This window comes from Babylonia areolata, chromosome 11 (genome assembly GCF_041734735.1).
Source record: "Babylonia areolata isolate BAREFJ2019XMU chromosome 11, ASM4173473v1, whole genome shotgun sequence".
NCBI classification, from domain to species: domain Eukaryota; kingdom Metazoa; phylum Mollusca; class Gastropoda; order Neogastropoda; family Buccinidae; genus Babylonia; species Babylonia areolata.
In genome coordinates this window covers 2,441,691-2,461,690 of record NC_134886.1, presented here as the reverse complement: position 1 = coordinate 2,461,690, position 20,000 = coordinate 2,441,691, and the positions used below count along the sequence as shown (strand labels likewise).

Sequence of the window (20,000 nt, the reverse complement as noted above, 5' to 3'; positions counted from 1 at the left end):
ACCTACCTCACAGTCCCTCCCTAACAGACCCTCACAGCTCCCCCCCCCCCTCACCTACCTCACAGTCCCTCACAGACCCACAAAGCTCCCCCCCCCCATCTACCTCACAGTCCCTCACAGACCCACAAAGCTCCCCCCCCCCCTCATCTACCTCACAGTCCCTCACAGACCCACAAAGCTCCCCCCTCATCTACCTCACAGTCCCTCACAGACCCACAAAGCCCCCCCGCCCCCTCATCTACCTCACAGTCCCTCCCTCACAGACCCACAAAGCTCCCCCCCTCACCTACCCCACAGTCCCTCACAGACCCACAAAGCTCCCCCCCTCACCTACCTCACAGTCCCTCACAGACCCACAAAGCTCCCCCCTCATCTACCTCATAGTCCCTCACAGACCCACAAAGCCCCCCCCTCATCTACCTCACAGTCCCTCACAGACCCACAAAGCTCCCCCCTCATCTACCTCACAGTCCCTCACAGACCCACAAAGCTCCGCCCCCTCACCTACCTCACAGTCCCTCCCTCACAGACCCACAAAGCTCCCCCCTCATCTACCTCACAGTCCCTCCCACACAGACCCACAAAGCTCCCCCCCCCCCCTCATCTACCTCACAGACCCACAAAGCTCCCCCCCCCCCCCATCTACCTCACAGACCCACAAAGCTCCCCCCCCCTCACCTACCTCACAGACCCACAAAGCTCCCCCCCCCTCACCTACCTCACAGACCCACAAAGCTACCCCCTCACCTACCTCACAGACCCACAAAGCTACCCCCTCACCTACCTCACAGACCCACAAAGCTCCGCCCCCTCACCTACCTCACAGTCCCTCCCGCACAGACCCACAAAGCTCCCCCCTCATCTACCTCACAGTCCCTCCCACACGGACCCACAAAGCTCCCCCCCCCCTCATCTACCTCACAGACCCACAAAGCTCCCCCCCCCCATCTACCTCACAGACCCACAAAGCTCCCCCCCTCACCTACCTCACAGACCCACAAAGCTACCCCCTCACCTACCTCACAGACCCACAAAGCTACCCCCCCTCACCTACCTCACAGACCTACAAAGCCCCCCCCCCCCCCTCACCTACCTCACAGACCCACAAAGCTCCCCCCCCCTCACCTACCTCACAGACCCACAAAGCCCCCCAGCCCATCATCTACCTCACAGTCGCTCTTAACCATCTACCCTACCCCCCCCCCCATCCCCCACCCACCCCCCCTTTTCTGCTCCATTCTCAGACAGTTCCACCTCCTTCCGGTGTCCCCGTGTCCTCGCTTCCTTTCCCCCGCCTTTTGGGGACTTTGAATTATTTCCCAATTGTCAACCTTTAAGGGCTGGGGGAAATTTTATATATATATATATATATATATATATATATATATATATATAATGTTTTCAGAAGCGTGCTTTTAAAACAACCCCCAGCCACCTTCTTCCTAGCCATATCAACGTCCAGAGGGAGAAACAGTATGAACAGCAGGTTGACAGACAGCAGAAGTACTAACAGCCATGCTAAAGTCCGAATGGATGGACAATAGATGTACTAACATCCATGCCAAAGTCCAAATGGATGGACTTGGAAGGTGTAGAAAGTCTGCCGTTATGATGATGACACATGCCAAAATCCAAATGGATGGACAGTAAAAGTACCAACAACTCCGGCAGATGAGAGGGGGGGGGGAGAGGTTCATGTGAGGGGGGGGGGGGGGCGGGAGAGGGGGGAACGGAGGGCGAGAGAAGGAGGGGGAAGATGGAGGGGCAGTTTGGTGGAATGAATAGTGTTTTTTTCCGCGACTGCTGGGGCCTCATCGACCGTCTGTAATGGCCGCAACTACATTAGAGGACACGCGTTGTCTCCCTTGTTGCTTCAGATTTGCCTGCCCTGTCAGTGTCTCTTTTGGGAGTTCCCTTCCTGTGACATTGTCTCCCTTTAAATGGGAACCGTTTTGTACTGGTCACGGATGGTCATACCCTGATATATCCTTTCATCCCACCTTTAACTCTTCGAGTGCTTCAGTACGGTTTGGCTTTCCTTTTTTTTTTTTTTTTCTTTTTTTTTTCTTTTCTTGTTTTTTTCTTTTCTTTTCTTTTTGTTTGTTTGTTTGTTTTGTTTTGTTTTTGTTTTTTGGGGTTGTCAAAGTGAAGAGTGCTTCATTGAGGAAAGATTTAATTTGTGCTCTTGACAGCTTCTTAAAGAATAGTCACTGTATTTTTTATTTATTTTTTTTTTACATATATATACTTTGTAGAGAGAGTGTGGCGTCATATACTGAAGTTACATAGACTGGAATTTATTTCTATCTCCATTATAAATTGCTAAGCTTACAAAATCAGAGATCTTTTCCTTGGAAGGTGTAGAAAGTCTGCCGTTATGATGATGACACATATTCATTCACTGCCATCCATACATTGTAAAAACCCTTCTTTCAAAGACAGGGGTTTGTTGCTTGATGGTTTGTACAAAACTGGGGATTGACAAAATATCTGTCATGGTCACAAAGACCCACAGTCAATGGATCTGGCCCCAAGTATCTTTCTGAACTCCTCCATATCTATACCCCGTCTCACCAGCTCCGTTTTTCCTCTGATACTCGACTTCTCAGGATACCTCACGTCAGAAGTAAGACCTATGGACACAGATCGTTTTCTTTTCAATCGCCAAAGACGTGGAACAAGCTCCCTGATAACCTCCGTCATTCTGATTCCCTCGCATCTTTTAAATCTCGTCTCAAAACTCACCTTTTCCCTCAGCAGTAAGTTCAATTGTGGCAGGTCCACTTCCTTTGCGTTAGCTGTGCTTGACTATGTATGTATACATATGTATGTGTGCATAACTACATGCATGTATATGAATGTGTATTGTGTGCGCGTGCGTTTATGTAAGTTTGTGCCTGCCTATGTGTGCGTATGTGTTAGGGTAGCTGTTAGATACACATGTATTGTTAAAATGTATGTACGCAGTGTGTGTGTGTGTGTGTGTGTGTGTGTGTGTGTGTGTGTGTGTGTGTGTGTGTGTGTGTGTAGTCATATTTTGGTGTGTGTATGTAACATAGATGTAATGTTTTATGTTAACAATGCGTTTTTGTAAAGCACCTAGAGCAGATTTCTGGACAGTGTGCTATATAAGTATCCATTATTATTATTATTATCATTATTATTATTATGGTCATGCTCTATCAACGTGTGAATGTACAGAGTTGGTGACTCTACAACAGATTAAAAAGAATTTGGGTTTCGGAAACCGGCGTAATTTTTTTTTTTTTTTTTAAGTCTGAAATAACATAGACGGCAAAAGAATTTTCGCGGTCAGTACAGAACAGTGACTCCAGGATAAAAGATTACAACGATGGGGTTTAGAATTACTCCTTCTCTCTCTCTCTCTCTGTGTGTGTGTGTGTGTGTCTCTATCTCTCTCTTTCTTTATCTATCTCTCGGTCCCTGTCTCTCTGTTTATATCTCTGTCTCCCATTGTCTGTGCTCCTTTTTGCCTATGTTTGTCGGTCGGTTACTCTCTCTCTCTCTCTCTCTCTTCTCTCTTTCCCCTTCTTTTTCTCTTCTCTCGCTGTGCCTCTCTCTCTTTTCCTCTCTCTCTCTCCCAATCCCTCTCACTCTCTCTCACTCTCTCTCTATCTCTGTCCCCCTCAGCCTAAATCTTTCACATTAAGCCATGACTTACGGAGGTGACAACCTACACTCCACGATCGGCAGACAGAAGCCAAACGACCTGACTGGCAGACTGACCTCACACGCACGGATTGCCTGGACGGCTAAGGTCTCCCCACCCCCCCACCCCCTCTCACCCCCTACCCCCCGCCCCCCAGCCCTCACGGCAAAGCGCATCATCAACAGCTGTTCCCCGGGGGAACACCTACATCAATATTTCAAACACTCATCAGACGTGCCTATCAGGCTTTCTGGACGTCAGCAGGGCAGGGGGGAGTCTGGATGAGGCTTTGGCGCAGAAAGCAGCTTTTCCCTCTTACACTCTTCACCACCTCTTAATGGGGGCATCGGGCATTGGGGGTGGGGTGGTGATGGGGGTGTGGGGGGAGTGTGGGGGTTGGGGGGCAGGGAGGGGGATGTACGGGGGGAGGGTGGTCGTCCTCGGCCTCTGCGTCCTCATCAATTATCAACTGATGGGGTGAACCCGTCCTGATTCGTGATATTTAAAAAAAAAAAAAAACATGAATAGACACTCGAGTGCGTGTGCGCTCTCATGTACACGTGTACACATGCGTATATGCTATTGCACTTCCCCCCCCCCAACGCGCACACACACACACACACGGACGCATGCACGTACGCAAGCACGCACGCACGCACGCGCGCGCACACACACACACACACACACACACACACACACACACACACACACATGCAAACGCATTCACGCGACTGAACAAAATGAGACACTGAGATACTTGTCCGTAGCAGAGTTGAAGTGGTCGTGGTAGTACTAGTAGTAGTGGTTATTGTTGTTGTTGTACAATACAACAACACAACACAACACAACAATACAGTACAATACAATATAGTGCAAATCAACGCAATGCAATGCAATAGAATACACTGCAATGCAATGCAATACAGTACAATCCGATTGCGATGCTACAGGCGAGTGTTGTAACTTATGACGAGACACGGACATACATTTTCAGACCAGCACGGCTTGGCACTTTCCTTCAGCTTGCAGACAGATGAATAAAAAGCACAGAAGAAAACGACAGAAATTCCCTATAAAAATAAAAACCTGTGAAATCCAAATCCGTTCTGATTCCCTCCATTTGACACCTTCACTTGTGCACTGAAGACTCTTGACGAACATCAACATACGCAAAAGATACCCCAGAAGAGACATTAAGAATTTTTGTTTACCCGCAACATATTCATGCTTATAGGGAGCTTTGAAAGCAAATCGCGAAAAGACCGACGTGGATGAGGTCGATAAGAATAATGACTGCAATATGAGAATGCACAGAGCACAGCCACATACCTCTCCATTGCAGGCCTTATAGCTGAGAGCAACGGGAAGAGAAAGGCTTGATGAGACTGTTGGGACAGTTGCCACACGTTTCGCGAATGCTTCTTCTCCCAAACCAGCACCCTTCACAGCCTACGATTTCTCGCAATCCCACGGTTTCTCTCACTTTGAGATAAATCGTGGGACTGCGAGAAAGACGTGGTCGTTCCCCTCCCACGTTTTCTATCAATTGCGAGATATCGTAGGGGGCGCCCCCACAATGTGTGAGAAAGCGTGGGAAATCCCCCTGATATTTGTCAAAAATATTTCCTTTATCACCGGAGTTGCTTTCTTGTCTTTTCTCAATGCAAATCTTAGACAAAAAAGTGAGAGAGAGGAAAAGATAAAGGGGGGGGGGGGGGAGTGGGCGGGGGCCGGGGGGGGGGGGGGGGCGGGCGACGACAGCGACCATCATGATAATGACAGTGGCGTTAGCGAAGACATCAGTAGTAATGAAACTGAAACACTTCTACTTATCTTATTTCACTTTAGATGGATCACTGCGATACATCGACCTCAAATTCAACATGGAAATCGATAGCAAACAACGAAATCAAGGCAATGTATTTGTTTGTATTTGTATTTCTTTTTATCACAACAGATTTCTCTGTGTGAAATTCGGGCTGCTCTCCCCAGGGAGAGCGCGTCGCTACACTACAGCGCCACCCATTTTTTTGTATTTTTTCCTGCATGCAGTTTTATTTGTTTTTCCTATCGATGTGGATTTTTCTACAGAATTTTGCCAGGAACAACCCTTTTGTTGCCGTGGGTTCTTTTACGTGCGCTAAGTGCATGCTGCACACGGGACCTCGGTTTATCGTCTCATCCGAATGACTAGCGTCCAGACCACCACTCAAGGTCTAGTGGAGGGGGAGAAAATATAGGCGGCTGAACCAATGTGTATAACCATAACCGAAATTAATCGTGGGGTTGCGAGAAATCGTGGGCTTACACCCTTCCTCTTCCCTTCAACTTGTCAGCAGGGTCCTCCTCAGCACGGTCCTCTCGCCCACACACTCATGTCCGTGTCGCGGAGGCACCCGGCACCCACGTCTGTTTCGCCGACAGGTGATGTAGTGCTCACATTTCGTGAAAGAAACCTTTTTTTTTTTTCAGCTTCCATCCTCTAAACTAGAGCCAGGCCATGGTTTTTGTATGGATATACTACATTTTTCTAATTCATCCGACTGAAAATTATTGACTGCAAACTGAAAATATTACGAATAACACAATAGTGATAAGACAATCGAAGCTGAAACTGAATCTGCATTCATGCAGCTGTTGTTGAACACGAAGAGTGCAAAGAACAGCCATTTGCAGGCAGAAACGAATGCCTGAAAAAAGATTTAAGATGCCTTCGTAAACGGGCAAAAGATTTAGGAAATGCTGGACGCATGCTCTTAATTATGCAATTCAGATTTATAATGCACATTTTAGCAGACGTTAGTTAATGCCGTTAACTCATTCAGTACGGCCAGTCCTCTCTTCTCCTCTACACAGACCCCTCGGATGTCCTGTGGGTGTCTGAATGACCCAACCTTTAGCTTCCGTCGTCAGAATTGTGGTATTCTTTGTCAACATTCACCTCTTCAGTATAAGAGCCTTCCGCTTGCAATATTTTGATGATGGTAATTGGGATGAAACGCTGTTAACGTCGGCTCTTTCGCCGTTCGTATGGAGAGAGTTAACAAACCCAATCAAAGTGTATGTGGACGTAAAACAGCACCGTAGTCTGGTGCACAGGGCGTGGGTCAAACGAACATACTGACATTCACAAAGCGAAACGCGCGTTGGTAAAACGTGGTGGACCGACCTGGAAGAGCGCATCATCGTGGTAAATTTAGCTTGAAGAGAGCATCGAAAAGAAAGCAGCGTGGAAAATTTAGCGTGAAGAGATCATCGGAAAGAAAGCAGCGTGGAAAATTTAGCGTGAAGAGATCATCGGAAAGAAAGCAGCGTGGAAAATTTAGCGTGAAGAGATCATCGGAAAGAAAGCAGCGTGGAAAATTTAGCGTGAAGAGATCATCGGAAAGAAAGCAGCGTGGTAAATTTAGCTTGAAGAGAGCATCGGAAACTTGGTAAATTTAGCTTGAAGACAGCATAGGAAAGAAAGCAGCGCGGTAACCTTAGCGTGTAGAGATCAACGGAAAAGTGCAGCGAGATAGATTTAGCTTGTAGAGAGCAACGGTAAGAGAGCAGCGAGATAGATTTAGCTTGTAGAGAGAAACGGTAAGAGAGCAGCGAGATAGATTTAGCTTGTAGAGAGCAACGGAGAAGTGCAGCGAGATAGATTTAGCTTGTAGAGAGCAACGGTAAGAGAGCAGCGTGGTGAGCTGACGACCCTGTTATGGGCAGACTGTTTTGTCCACAGCCGTGTTGTATCAGAATGGTTCCTCCTTTCTCTCGGGACGTCGGGATGGACAGGCACAGAGGTGCGGTGGTGATTAGAGGTATCTGTGTCAGCACAGAGGTGTGGTGGCTGTGGTGATTAGAGGTATCTGTGTCAGCACAGAGGTGTGGTGGCTGTGGTGATTAGAGGTATCTGTGTCAGCACAGAGGTGTGGTGGCTGTGGTGATTAGAGGTATCTGTGTCAGCACAGAGGTGTGGTGATTAGAGGTATCTGTGTCAGCACAGAGGTGTGGTGATTAGAGGTATCTGTGTCAGCACAGAGGTGTGGTGATTAGAGGTATCTGTGTCAGCACAGAGGTGTGGTGGCTGTGGTGATTAGAGGTATCTGTGTCAGCACAGAGGTGTGGTGATTAGAGGTATCTGTGTCAGCACAGAGGTGTGGTGGTGATTAGAGGTATCTGTGTCAGCACAGAGGTGTGGTGATTAGAGGTATCTGTGTCAGCACAGAGGTGTGGTGGTGATTAGAGGTATCTGTGTCAGCACACAGGTGTGGTGGCTGTGCTGATTAGAGGTATCTCTGTCAGCACAGAGGTGTGGTGGCTGTGGTGATTAGAGGTATCTGTGTCAGCACACAGGTGTGATGGCTGTGGTGATTAGAGGTATCTGTGTCAGCACACAGGTGTGGTGGCTGTGGTGATTAGAGGTATCTGTGTCAGCACAGAGGTGTGGTGATTAGAGGTATCTGTGTCAGCACAGAGGTGTGGTGGTGATTAGAGGTATCTGTGTCAGCACAGAGGTGTGGTGATTAGAGGTATCTGTGTCAGCACAGAGGTGTGGTGATTAGAGGTATCTGTGTCAGCACAGAGGTGTGGTGGCTGTGGTGATTAGAGGTATCTGTGTCAGCACAGAGGTGTGGTGATTAGAGGTATCTGTGTCAGCACAGAGGTGTGGTGGTGATTAGAGGTATCTGTGTCAGCACAGAGGTGTGGTGGCTGTGGTGATTAGAGGTATCTGTGTCAGCTTCCTTCCTCTCTTTCACAGAGTGACCACAATCAAATGTTGATTATTCTGTCACTGTAGGGGCGATCTGCAGGAAAAGCACTAATTTTGAAAATGAAAGATAAAATGAATAAGTAAATGAATGAATAAATAATAAAATATATACGAATATATAAAAGGACATTGATGTCTTCGGGAGAGGATTCTATCTCAGCTTCCTGTCTCCAGGAGAGGTTTCTGTTGTCTCAGTCTTCTGTCCTCAGGGGAGGTTTGAATCTCAGCTTTTCTGACTTCAGTATAGGTTCTTGTCTCAGTTTTCTGTCAAGAGAGGTTTCTGGTGTCTCCGTTTTCTGTCAAGAGAGGTTTCTATCTCAGTTTTCTGTCAAGAGAGGTTTCTGTCATTTTTCTATCAAGAGAGGATTCTATTTTCCAGTTTTTTCATTAACTACAGAGAGGTTTCTGTCTTCAGGAGAAGCGCAAAGGAGGGTGGCGGATGTTCCCACGACCCATTCTCCTTTCTTTCATCTTCTGTTTTTTGTTGCGACTCAATTTCTTTTTTCATTCAAACGTTCTTATAAGAAACAAGATGAAAGGCAAACAAATGAAAAATCTCTGTCCATGTGCGAGCGCGCCGAATAGACGTTTGACAGCCAAAGTGGTGCTTCACTAGGCTATAGCGTCACGCTCATGTGCATAATACATATATTGCTGTGTTTCTTTGTCGTTTTTTGTTTGTTGTTGTTGTTCTTATTCTTCTTATTCTTCTTTTTCTTCATCTTTTCGGCTACACAGCAAACTGACCCAGAAGGGTGTGAGAGCAACATCAAATGTTCAGACTGTATTTGTTTAATGAACGAACGCACCCAATTTTTAGTGTATTCTTATGTTTTAGAAATGATCCAACGTACCCGATCGTCAGCCCAATCTCCATGTGGAGTGATGGCCTAGAGGTAACGCGTCCACCTAGGAAGCGAGAGAATCTGAGCGCGCTGGTTTGAATCACGGCTCAGCCGTCGATATTTTCTCCCCCTCCACTAGACCTTGAGTGGTGGTCTGGACGCTAGTCATTCGGATGAGACGATAAACCGAGGTCCCGTGTGCAGCATGCACTTAGCGCACGTAAAAGAACCCACGGCAACAAAAGGGTTGTTCCTGGCAAAATTCTGTAGAAAAATCCACGTCAATAGGAAAAACAAATAAAACTGCACGCAGAAAAAAAAAGGGTGGCGCTGACGCGCTCTCCCTGGGGAGAGCAGCCCGAATTTCACACATAGAAATCTGTTGTGATAAAAAGAAATACAAAATACAAAATACAAAAAAAATACCTTCGCTATATTACAAACATCATCTGTCACCTCTGCATATCGCACACTGCGCAACGCGCACTTAGAAACAAGGGTGAGGGGTGGGGGGAGGGGGTGGCGAAAGAGAGAGGTGGGGGAAGGAAGAGAGAGGGAGAGAGACATGGAGAGAGACATACACAGACAGAGAGAGACTGAGAGGGAGAGAGGGGGGAGGTAAGAGGGAGAGGGATGTAAAGTGAGAGACGGAGAGGGGGAGAAAAAGAGGGAGAGAGAGAGAGAGAGACTGAGGGATAGAGGGGGAGAGATAGAGATACAGATGCACAGAGACATAGAGAGAGAGAGAGAGAGAGACAGAGAGAGAGAGAGAGAGAGAGAGAGAACGAGCGAGAGAGAGAGAGAGAGAGAGAGAGAGAGACCATATAGGAGCGCGAAAATGAACAGACAGAAAATCAGTGGACATTAAGTCTGTCTCTTCTATGTTTTTGATTTTGTTTTTTTTGTTTTTGTTGTTTTTTGGTGTGTTTTTTTTGTTTGTTTGTTTGCTTGTTTGTTGTTTTTGTTTGCTCGCTTGTGTGTGTGTGTGTGTGTGTGTCTGTGTGTGTGTGTGTCTGTGTGTGTGTGTGTGTGTTGTTGTTGTTGTTGTTGTTTTGTGTGTGTGTTTACATTTTCTTTTTCTGAGGGCAAGATGTAAAAAAAAAACAAAAAAACTGCTGTATTGGTTTTCCCCATTATTCTTAAATTTTACCCTCAATAACGATCATTCAGAAATGACGCGCGCGTGCGCGCACGCACGCACGCACGCACACACACACACACACACACACACACACACACACACACACACACACACACAAACTCGGATACCCATTTATAGGAACAAAATTGCAAAATTATGGAAAAGAAACACACACACACACACACACACACACACACACACACACACACACACACACACACATAGAACCCACACAGAGACAACTAGAGACAAGCATGTTTTCCCCAACCACTGAAAAATGAATGACCAATACGCGTAGAATTACAACCCAGTTCCTTGCCATTACAGTCCACCCCACCCCCACCACCCCCATTCTCCACAACCTCAGCGAGACAGGCTCCACCAGAAATCTTCAACCCAGCCACCATCAACCATTGTCTGCAAATACAGCCACCATGCGTTTCGGCAGTGCTGGTCTTTTCAGAACGTGCAGGTCTGAGGTGTTGGTTTTATCACAACGTGCAGGTCTGCAGTGCTGGTCTTATCACAACGTGCATGTCTGAGGTGTTAGTCTTATCACAACATGAACGCCTGAAGTATTGGTCTGATCGCAATGTGAAGGTCTGAAATGTTGGTCTTATCATAAAATGCAGGTCTGAAGTGTTGGTCTTATCACGACGTGCATGTCGGCAGCGTTGGTCTTTTCAGAACGTGAAGGTCTGAAGTGTTGGTCTTTTCAGAACGTGAAGGTCTGAAGTGTTGGTCTTATCACAACGTGCATGTCTGCAGTGTTGGTCTTATCACAACGTGCATGTCTGCAGTGTTGGTCTTATCACCACGTGCATGTCGGCAGCGTTGGTCTTTTCAGAACGTGAAGGTCTGAAGTGTTGGTCTTATCATAAAATGCAGGTCTGAAGTGATGGTCTTATCACGACGTGCATGTCGGCAGCGTTGGTCTTATCACAAACGTGCATGTCGGCAGTGTTGGTCTTATCACGACGTGCATGTCGGCAGTGTTGGTCTTATCACAACGTGCATGTCTGCAGTGTTGGTCTTATCACAACGTGCCAGCGTCACTTCAGTCGTGATGTTGAATAATGCTGGTTGTACTGTGTGTGTGCGTGTGTGTGTGTGTGTGTATTTGTCTGTGTGTGTGTGTGTTCTTTGATATATACATATATGCATACATACATACATACATGCGTGTGTGTGTGGGGGGGGGGGGGGTGAGGGGGGGCTACTTTGTGTCCGACTGATGTGTTGTTATAAAGCAGTTTGAGATTTTTTTCTTTATTGCTGTTTTTTCTTGCTGCTGTTTAGATTGAGACAGGAACCTGTTGGGACCTGTCATTTCATCTGTGTTCGGTTAACTCTCTCCATACGAACGGCGAAAGAGACGATGTTAACAACGTTTCACCCCAATTACCACCATCAAACTATTGCAAGCGGAAGGCACTTATACTGAAGAGGTGAATGTTGACAAAGAATACCACAATTCTGACGACGGAAGCTAAAGGTTGGGTCATTCAGACACCCACTGGACATCCGAGGGGTCTGTGTAGAGGAGAAGAGAGGACTGGCCGTACTGAGTGAGTTAAACCAAGCCACCCCTTGACCCAGACCAACAGAAGATGAAGGGGGGTGGGGTTGATGCTGCCCTTCAATTTCAGTCAAAAGGTTTTACACTAATGTTTTCGCTTTTTCTGCTTTTTTATCGCTTCATTACAACATTGACCATTTAAAAGCGTCGTGTTTATTTACCACTACAACAGAGGAGTCCGAAAGAAATTGACTGAAATCTATCAATGGGTTTGGAAATGAACCTTTCACACACACACCAGAGTAATATGTTATTATTTGCACTTAGATTTGCTTCAATGTCTTGTTTGGGGACAGTCTAACAAAACAATGTTTTGTCTCAATTTGTTATTCACGATTTCGGAGAAACTGTTTTGTCTGGGATCGCAGACAACAATTTGTCACTTTCCCTTTCTCCACTCTTTAACCCTTCAGACTCTAAAAATACTGACTACCATTATCATCGCCATGACAACAGGAAGTATGTATCTGTTTCATGTTCATCTTAATTCCGTCCAGGAGTCTGTGAACGGTAGTTTTTCCTTAGTTGTCTGGGTGGTTTCGTTATTTGATTATTTGGCATTCTTGGGGAGGGGGGGGGGGTGTTGTTTGTTTTTGGGTGTGTTTTTTGTTGTTGTTGTTGTTGTTGTTGTTTGTTATTGTTGTTTTTGTTTTCCTGTGGTGTTCTCTGTGTGTGTGTGTGTGTGTGTGTGTGTGTGTGTGTGTGTGTGTGTGTGTGTGTGTGTGTGTGTGTGTGTGTGTGTGTATTTGGTGGGTGGGTAAGTCTGGGGTTTATCTTCTTTCTATCGGATTTTTTTCTACGAATGCAAGAAGAGATACAATAGCCGAGTGGTTAAAACGTTCAACTTTCAATCTGAGGGTCCCGGGTTCGAATCCCGGTAACGGCGCCTGGTGGATAAAGAGTGGAGATTTTTCCTATCTCCCAGGTCAACATATGTGCAGACCTGCTAGTGCCTGAACCCTCTTCGTGTATATATGCACGTTAAAGATCCTGTAATCCATGTCAGCGTTCGGTGGATTATGGAAACAATAACATACCCAGCCTCCAAAAACGGAGTATGGCTGCCTTTATGGCGGAGTAAATAAACAAAATGGTCCTACACGTCAAATGTCACATGTCTATGCGAGTATATGTGTGTGTGACTGAAACCTGATTGAATGACACATGAAGCGAATGATGAGCGCCCAATGGCAGCTGTCAGTTGGCTCTACATAGATAGGCAGTCTGTTATGCAAATGACTCCGTGTTTGTAAAGCGATTAGAGCTTGGTCTTCAACCGAGGATAGGTGTCTATACAAGTATCCATACCATCATCAATACTGGGTTATTGATATTGTTGTCAGCCATGTAAATATTTACTGCTGTGTCTTATGTAACTGGCTATATGTGCAGATTCGCATGACACCCCATTTCATTTGTGTTGTTCTTAAAACTTTTCATTCTCTATCTTCTCTTCTAAACGATAATACTCAAACGTATATATTAAAACTCTAGCAAAAGGTTTTCAATCACCGATATGTGTGACGGGACATTTAACTCTCTCCATACGAACGGCGAAAGAGACGACGTTAACAGCGTTTCACCCCAATTACCATCATCAAAATATTGCAAGCGGAAGGCTCTTATACTGAAGAGGTGAATGTTGACAAAGAATACCACAATTCTGACGACGGAAGCTAAAGGTTGGGTCATTCAGACACCCACTGAACATCCGAGGGGTCTGTGTAGAGGAGAAGAGAGGACTGGCCGTACTGAGTGAGTTAACAGAATTCCTGCTCCTAATTCTCGGTCTTACAAGGGACAGTCAGAGAAAGCCACGAACAATGACGACAGAGGAAGAAGCGGGACGACAATATCCAAGACTGGCCAGGTATAATCCTGGTGGATACCCAGAGAGTGATGGAAGACAGGTATAATCCTGGTGGATACCCAGAGAGAGGTGGAAGACAGGTATGATCCTGGTGGATACCCAGAGAGAGGTGGAAGACAGGTATGATCCTGGTGGATACCCAGAGAGTGATGGAAGACAGGTATAATCCTGGTGGATACCCAGAGAGAGGTGGAAGACAGGTATGATCCTGGTGGATACCCAGAGAGAGGTGGAAGACAGGTATGATCCTGGTGGATACCCAGAGAGTGGTGGAAGACAGGTATGATCCTGGTGGATACCCAGAGAGAGGTGGAAGACAGGTATGATCCTGGTGGATACCCAGAGAGAGGTGGAAGACAGGTATGATCCTGGTGGATACCCAGAGAGAGGTGGAAGACAGGTATGATCCTGGTGGATACCCAGAGAGAGGTGGAAGATAGGTATGATCCTGGTGGATACCCAGAGAGAGGTGGAAGACAGGTATGATCCTGGTGGATACCCAGAGAGAGGTGGAAGACAGGTATGATCCTGGTGGATACCCAGAGAGAGGTGGAAGACAGGTATGATCCTGGTGGATACCCAGAGAGTGGTGGAAGACAGGTATGATCCTGGTGGATACCCAGAGAGTGGTGGAAGACAGGTATGATCCTGGTGGATACCCAGAGAGAGGTGGAAGACAGGTGTGATCCTGGTGGATACCCAGAGAGTGGTGGAAGACAGGTGTGATCCTGGTGGATACCCAGAGAGAGGTGGAAGACAGAGACAAGTGGAGGGGAGTGGTGATGATGTCTTCACTGCTGCCCCAACCACATCAGCAGAAGTCATGGTGTGTCCGTTCATCACTCTGTATATCGATCTTTTTTTCACACTCCCTTCCTGCGTTTCACGGGCCACAACTCATACATTCAAGAATCTGCTCTTGGGCTTTTATATATGTAACCAGTTCTAGTTGTGTTTTTTTGGGGGGTTTTTTTTTGGTTTTTTTTTTTTTTTTGGTTGTTTTGTTTTTATTTTTTTGGGGTTTTTTGTTTTTTTTCTTTTTGCTTGATTGCCCTTGTTGTTGCTGTTGCTGTTGTTTTCAAATATATATATATATCGTCATTATTGTTTTTCAATTAAAGACATCGTCATTAAGATCGTTATTCATTTCTTTAATCTTTGTATTATGCTTTTCATAATTTAAAAGAAAATCCCTTACCTTTGTTTGAGAACCGTCGGTCTTGTTTCGTTCAAGTTCTCCAACTTTGAGTCCCAGCTTAAAACGGTACGCATTTTATGGACCTTGCATTTCTTCTGTTCAACAATACCTCGCAGCGAATAGCACCGTTTGTATTTATTAATCTAAACATTGAAAGCCAGAGATCTATTGAAATGTGTGTGTGTGTGTGTGTGTGTGTGTGTGTGTGAAAGAGGCAGAAACAGAAGAGACAGACAGACATAGAGTGGGGGCGGGGTGAGGGTGAGGGTGAGGAGGGGTTGCCAAGGGAAAGCCAAAGCCACGCAACAAAACGAGATGTTTATCAAACAAAAAGAAAACAGACACGTTGTTTTAATGTACAATACAATTACCACATCACTTTGAAATGACAAAATGGAAAAAACAACCAAAAAGAATCAGTCTCCATAAACAACTCCTGCTTGGCATAGCATCGCACTTGCCTGAAAACACTTGTGCAGTTTAATGGAAGGAAAATATGCTGAATAAATAAACAAAAGTAGTAATCAGATTCAAGAGAAACATCAACACCAACAAACAGCCGAAGAATGGAGTAATATAACAAGCAAAAATGTTACGCACAAGTTTGCGTGTGCGTCTGTTTATCTATCTGTCTGTTTTTATCTAGAAAAAATAAAATCATTCGTGTCTAATCAGATATGTGTTTTCAGTTTTGTTATTCAATGATAACATACAAATTGAAATTGGAAAAAACAAATTGATCCCTGTAGAAACTTGAATAAATAAATATCTCTAAACGAATCAAGTGATAACGAATAGGCCTACCACTTAATACACGAATTCTCGTAATATCTGGAAGTAAAATGAAACTCCTTTCCAGCTGAATACTCAACAAATTATTATTTATTTATCTATTTACTTATTTATGTACGCTTTTTTTTTCTTTTTTTTCTCAAGGCCTGACTAAGCGCGTTGGGTTACGCTGCTGGTCAGGCATCGGCTTGGCAGATGTGGTGTAGCGTATATGGATTTGTCCGAACGCAGTGACGCCTCCTTGACCTACTGAAACTGAAAGTGAAACTGAATATTCAACTAACAGATAGGTCTATATATTCAAATTGTCTAAAATGCTGTCTAACGATCTTCATCATCATTTTCTTCTTCAACTTCAGAATGGTTAAGACGCTCAGCTGCCAATACAGAGAGTCCGTGAGGGTGTGGGTTCGAATCCCGCTCTCGCCCTTTCTCCCAAGTTTGACTGGAAAATCAAACTGAGCGTCTAGTCTTTCGGGTGAGACGATAAACAGAGGTCCCGTGTGAAGCATGCAGTCGACGTTCTGAAAAAGAACCTATGGCAACGAGAGTGTTGTCCTCTGACAAAATTCTATGGAAGAAATCCATTCTGATAGGTACACGAAGAGATCAGCATGCACTCAAGGCCTGACTAAGCGCGTTTGGTCATGCTGATGGTCAAACAATTGCTTAGATGTGGAACATGAACAGGAACATGAGTGGCTTGGATGTAGCAAAGAGGACATAGGTATATGAGTGGCTTTAGATGTAGCAAAGAGGACGTAGGAATATGAGTGGCTTTAGATGTAGCAAAGAGGACATAGGTATATGAGTGGCTTTAGATATAGCAAAGAGGAGACAGGAATATGAGTGGCTTTAGATGTAGCAAAGAGGACACAGGAAACAAGAGAACGAGGCTAAGGTCTCCCAGACTTTCACGGCCAGTGAACACATTTCCACGTGTCAGGGCTCGGCATGAAAAGATGGGGTCAAATCTTCTCCTTCCGCAATTTTATCCTCCACCAACTGGAGTTAAGATACCCAATCACACCTGGGTGGAGTGAGGAAAATAATACTACAGTGCCTAACCCAGGAACACAACACCATGCGGAAACGGGGCATCAAACCCTGATCACAGGTGAACACTGGATCATATGTATACAGCACCTTACTGATTTTGTCACAGCACCTTCATGAGACTCAGCTTGCTTGAAGTGTTAGAAACGGGAAAGATGAAGACTTGCTTTGCATGCAAGATACAGGAAAGAGGAAGCCTCGTTTTGCATGCTGGATACAGGAAAGAGGAAGCCTCGTTTTGCATACTGGATACAGGAAAGGGAAAGCCTCGCTTTGCATGCTGGATACAGGAAAGACGAAGCCTCGTTTTGCATGCTGGATACAGGAAAGAGGAAGCCTCGCTTTGCATGCTGGATACAGGAAAGAGGAAGCCTCGCTTTGCATGCTGGATACAGGAAAGAGGAAGCCTCGCTTTGCATGCTGGATACAGGAAAAAGAAAGACTTTCTTTGCATGCTGGATACAGGAAAAAGAAAGACTTGCTTTGCATGCTGGATACAGGAAAGAGGAAGCCTCGCTTTGCATTCTCGATACAGGAAAGAGGAAGCCTCGTTTTGCATGCTGGATACAGGAAAGAGGAAGCCTCGTTTTGCATGCTGGATACAGGAAAGAGGAAGCCTCGGTTTGCATGCTGGATACAGGAAAAAGAAAGACTTTCTTTGCATGCTGGATACAGGAAAGAGGAAGCCTCGCTTTGCATGCTGGATACAGGAAAGAGGAAGCCTCGGTTTGCATGCTGGATACAGGAAAGAGGAAGCCTCGTTTTGCATGCTGGTTACAGGAAAAAGGAAGCCTCGCTTTGCATGTTGGGAACGAGGGCTGAACGATCACGTTTGGCGAGGGGAGATAAACCATCAGCTGCCTGCTGTGATCAGCCACACAGCTTGTCAACACTCCAGGCGTAAAGGTTAAAAATAACCATTTCTGTGGTGACCTCGTGTTATGCGCGAGACTCGTAAGAAAAGTCAAAAGAAAAAGCTTTCAACAACAATGTACTGGTTTCATTATAAATCTTTAAAGAGAAAGACAAAGAAAGAACGAATGAATGATTCATTCATGTAGGCCATAGCCCCTTATGAAGTGGTATTTGAACAATAAACACAAATTTTCGACGAATAAACAACAAGACTATGAAACGGCCAATAAAATTCACGTATAACATCAGGCTTTGTCATAGGTATTAACAAGGTCTGTTTGGAGCATAGAAGGATATCTGTAATGTTTGAGACGTTGACACACAGACACAAAGATATAGACTGGGATAGACGCGTAGAGATAGATTGGGACAGAAACATAGAGACAGGTAGAGACAAAGAGAGAGATAGAGACATACAGAGAAAGAGAGCGAGCAAGCGAGAGACAGGGAGAGAGACAGGGAGAGAGACAGACAGAGACAGAAACTTCTGACATACAGTGAGATATACATTTTGACAGTGAGATAGAGAGAGAGAGAGAGAGAGAGAGAGAGAGAGAGAGAGAGAGAGGTTTCTAAACTGTATGTTCCAATGAGAAGAAAGATTTATGTCTTTCGTGTTTTTTTGTTTGTTTTTTTGTTGTTGTTTTTGTTGTTGTTGTTGTTGTTTTGTTGTTGTTGTTGTTGTTGTTTTTGTGGGGTTTTTTTTTGGGGGGGGTTGTTTGTTTGTTTTTTCATTCTAATCTCTTAACACGACAAAATGCAATTTATGTCCGTATGAATGGACACTCCTAAGTGTTTATAAACTGTGCTGACCCTATTTTCTCAACTCTTCAGACTTTCTTTTCATTGTGAAGGTGTTCTACTTTCTCGTGCCCTTCCCTGAGGTTTTATTTATGGTTGTCCATCAGTCTGTCACTTCTGAAAGCCCCATGAAATGCGCCAGGTCAATACGTACATCAACCATCTGCTTCCTTTATTTTTCTTTAATGCAGATGCGGTGTGGCGTACAGGAATCAGTCCGCACTCTTTGACACCTTAAAACTGAAACTGAAACTAAAACTCTTCAGTCTGCTGATTTATGGAGATGACGCTCGCGTGTGTTTTAGGATTAATTGATAATCGTTTCCATTGGCATTCTTTCACTTCTGTTCGAATACGTCTCTCGTTTGTTCTTTCTTTCATTCGTTTTTAGTTATTATCCCTGAGAATGCAAAACTAGAATGTTCACACACACACACACAGGTGCGCGCGCGCGTACGCACGAATGCACGCACAAAAACATATAAACGGACACACACACACACACACACACACACACACACACACACGGCGAATAGGACAAAAAGACAAGGGAAGAACCAGATAGGAATGTGTTACATACGTTACATAACTAGGAAAGGAAGAAGGGGAAATGAGAAAAATAAAACGAGAAAGGAAAACCAGAAAATACATATACAAAAAAAAAAAAAAGAAAAAAGGCTGAAGAGAGAGAGGGGAGGGTGACAATGACCAAGTTTCTAATGTCCATTCAGCTTTGCAACGCCCTTCAGACAAGGGGAGCGAGAAACGACAAGAAATACTTATGAACACATCTCAAATAAATTGCATGGTCACTGACTGCAAACACAGACACGCACGCGTGATTTCAATCAAATATAACTTCGGCCACGCACGCTAACATTCGCACAAGGTCGCGAGCACCGGGCCGCAAGCGTCCCATTCCAACCCTACCCTCACCCAAGTTTACACAAACATCATGTCAGAGAGAGAAAGAGAGCGAGAGGGAGAGTTAACACCTGAGACAAGAAGAAAGAGAGATGGTTTGAAAGGGAAACTAAGTAAAGGACCAGACGAAAATAGCAGAGAAAGACACCTAGAATCGAACACGAACACTCAGCGACACTCACCGTGACCTCGGCGTAGATGACGGCGACGAAAACGAAGGCAAAGACCAATCTGAAGGTTGCAGAGTCCATGGCGGCGGGTTGTCTTCGGGTTGTCTTCGCGAAATCAGAGAAATGGACTTTTGGAACAGAAGAAGGCAGAGATGCCCTAAGACTAGACTGAGGATGATTCAATCAGCCAAGCTGAACCAGAACTGAACCCAATTCTGGGACAATGTCTCTGAGCGACAAGGGATCAGATGTTCTGGTGAAGAGACAGCAGACTATTGGT

At 45.3% G+C, this 20,000-nt stretch overlaps 1 protein-coding gene across 2 annotated transcripts in view; it reads right to left on the bottom strand.

Moving 5' to 3' along the window:
- LOC143287269 (small cardioactive peptides-like) overlaps nucleotides 1-20,000 on the bottom strand; it is a 73,601-nt gene that overhangs the window by 53,413 nt on the left and 188 nt on the right. For both annotated transcript variants that reach the window (XM_076595215.1, XM_076595216.1), the window contains exon 1: nucleotides 19,733-20,000. This exon is cut by the window's right edge and continues 188 nt beyond it. In XM_076595215.1, the coding sequence (XP_076451330.1) occupies nucleotides 19,733-19,801 (69 nt within the window). In that variant the 5' untranslated portion in view covers nucleotides 19,802-20,000. The remainder of the gene's footprint in view (nucleotides 1-19,732) is intronic.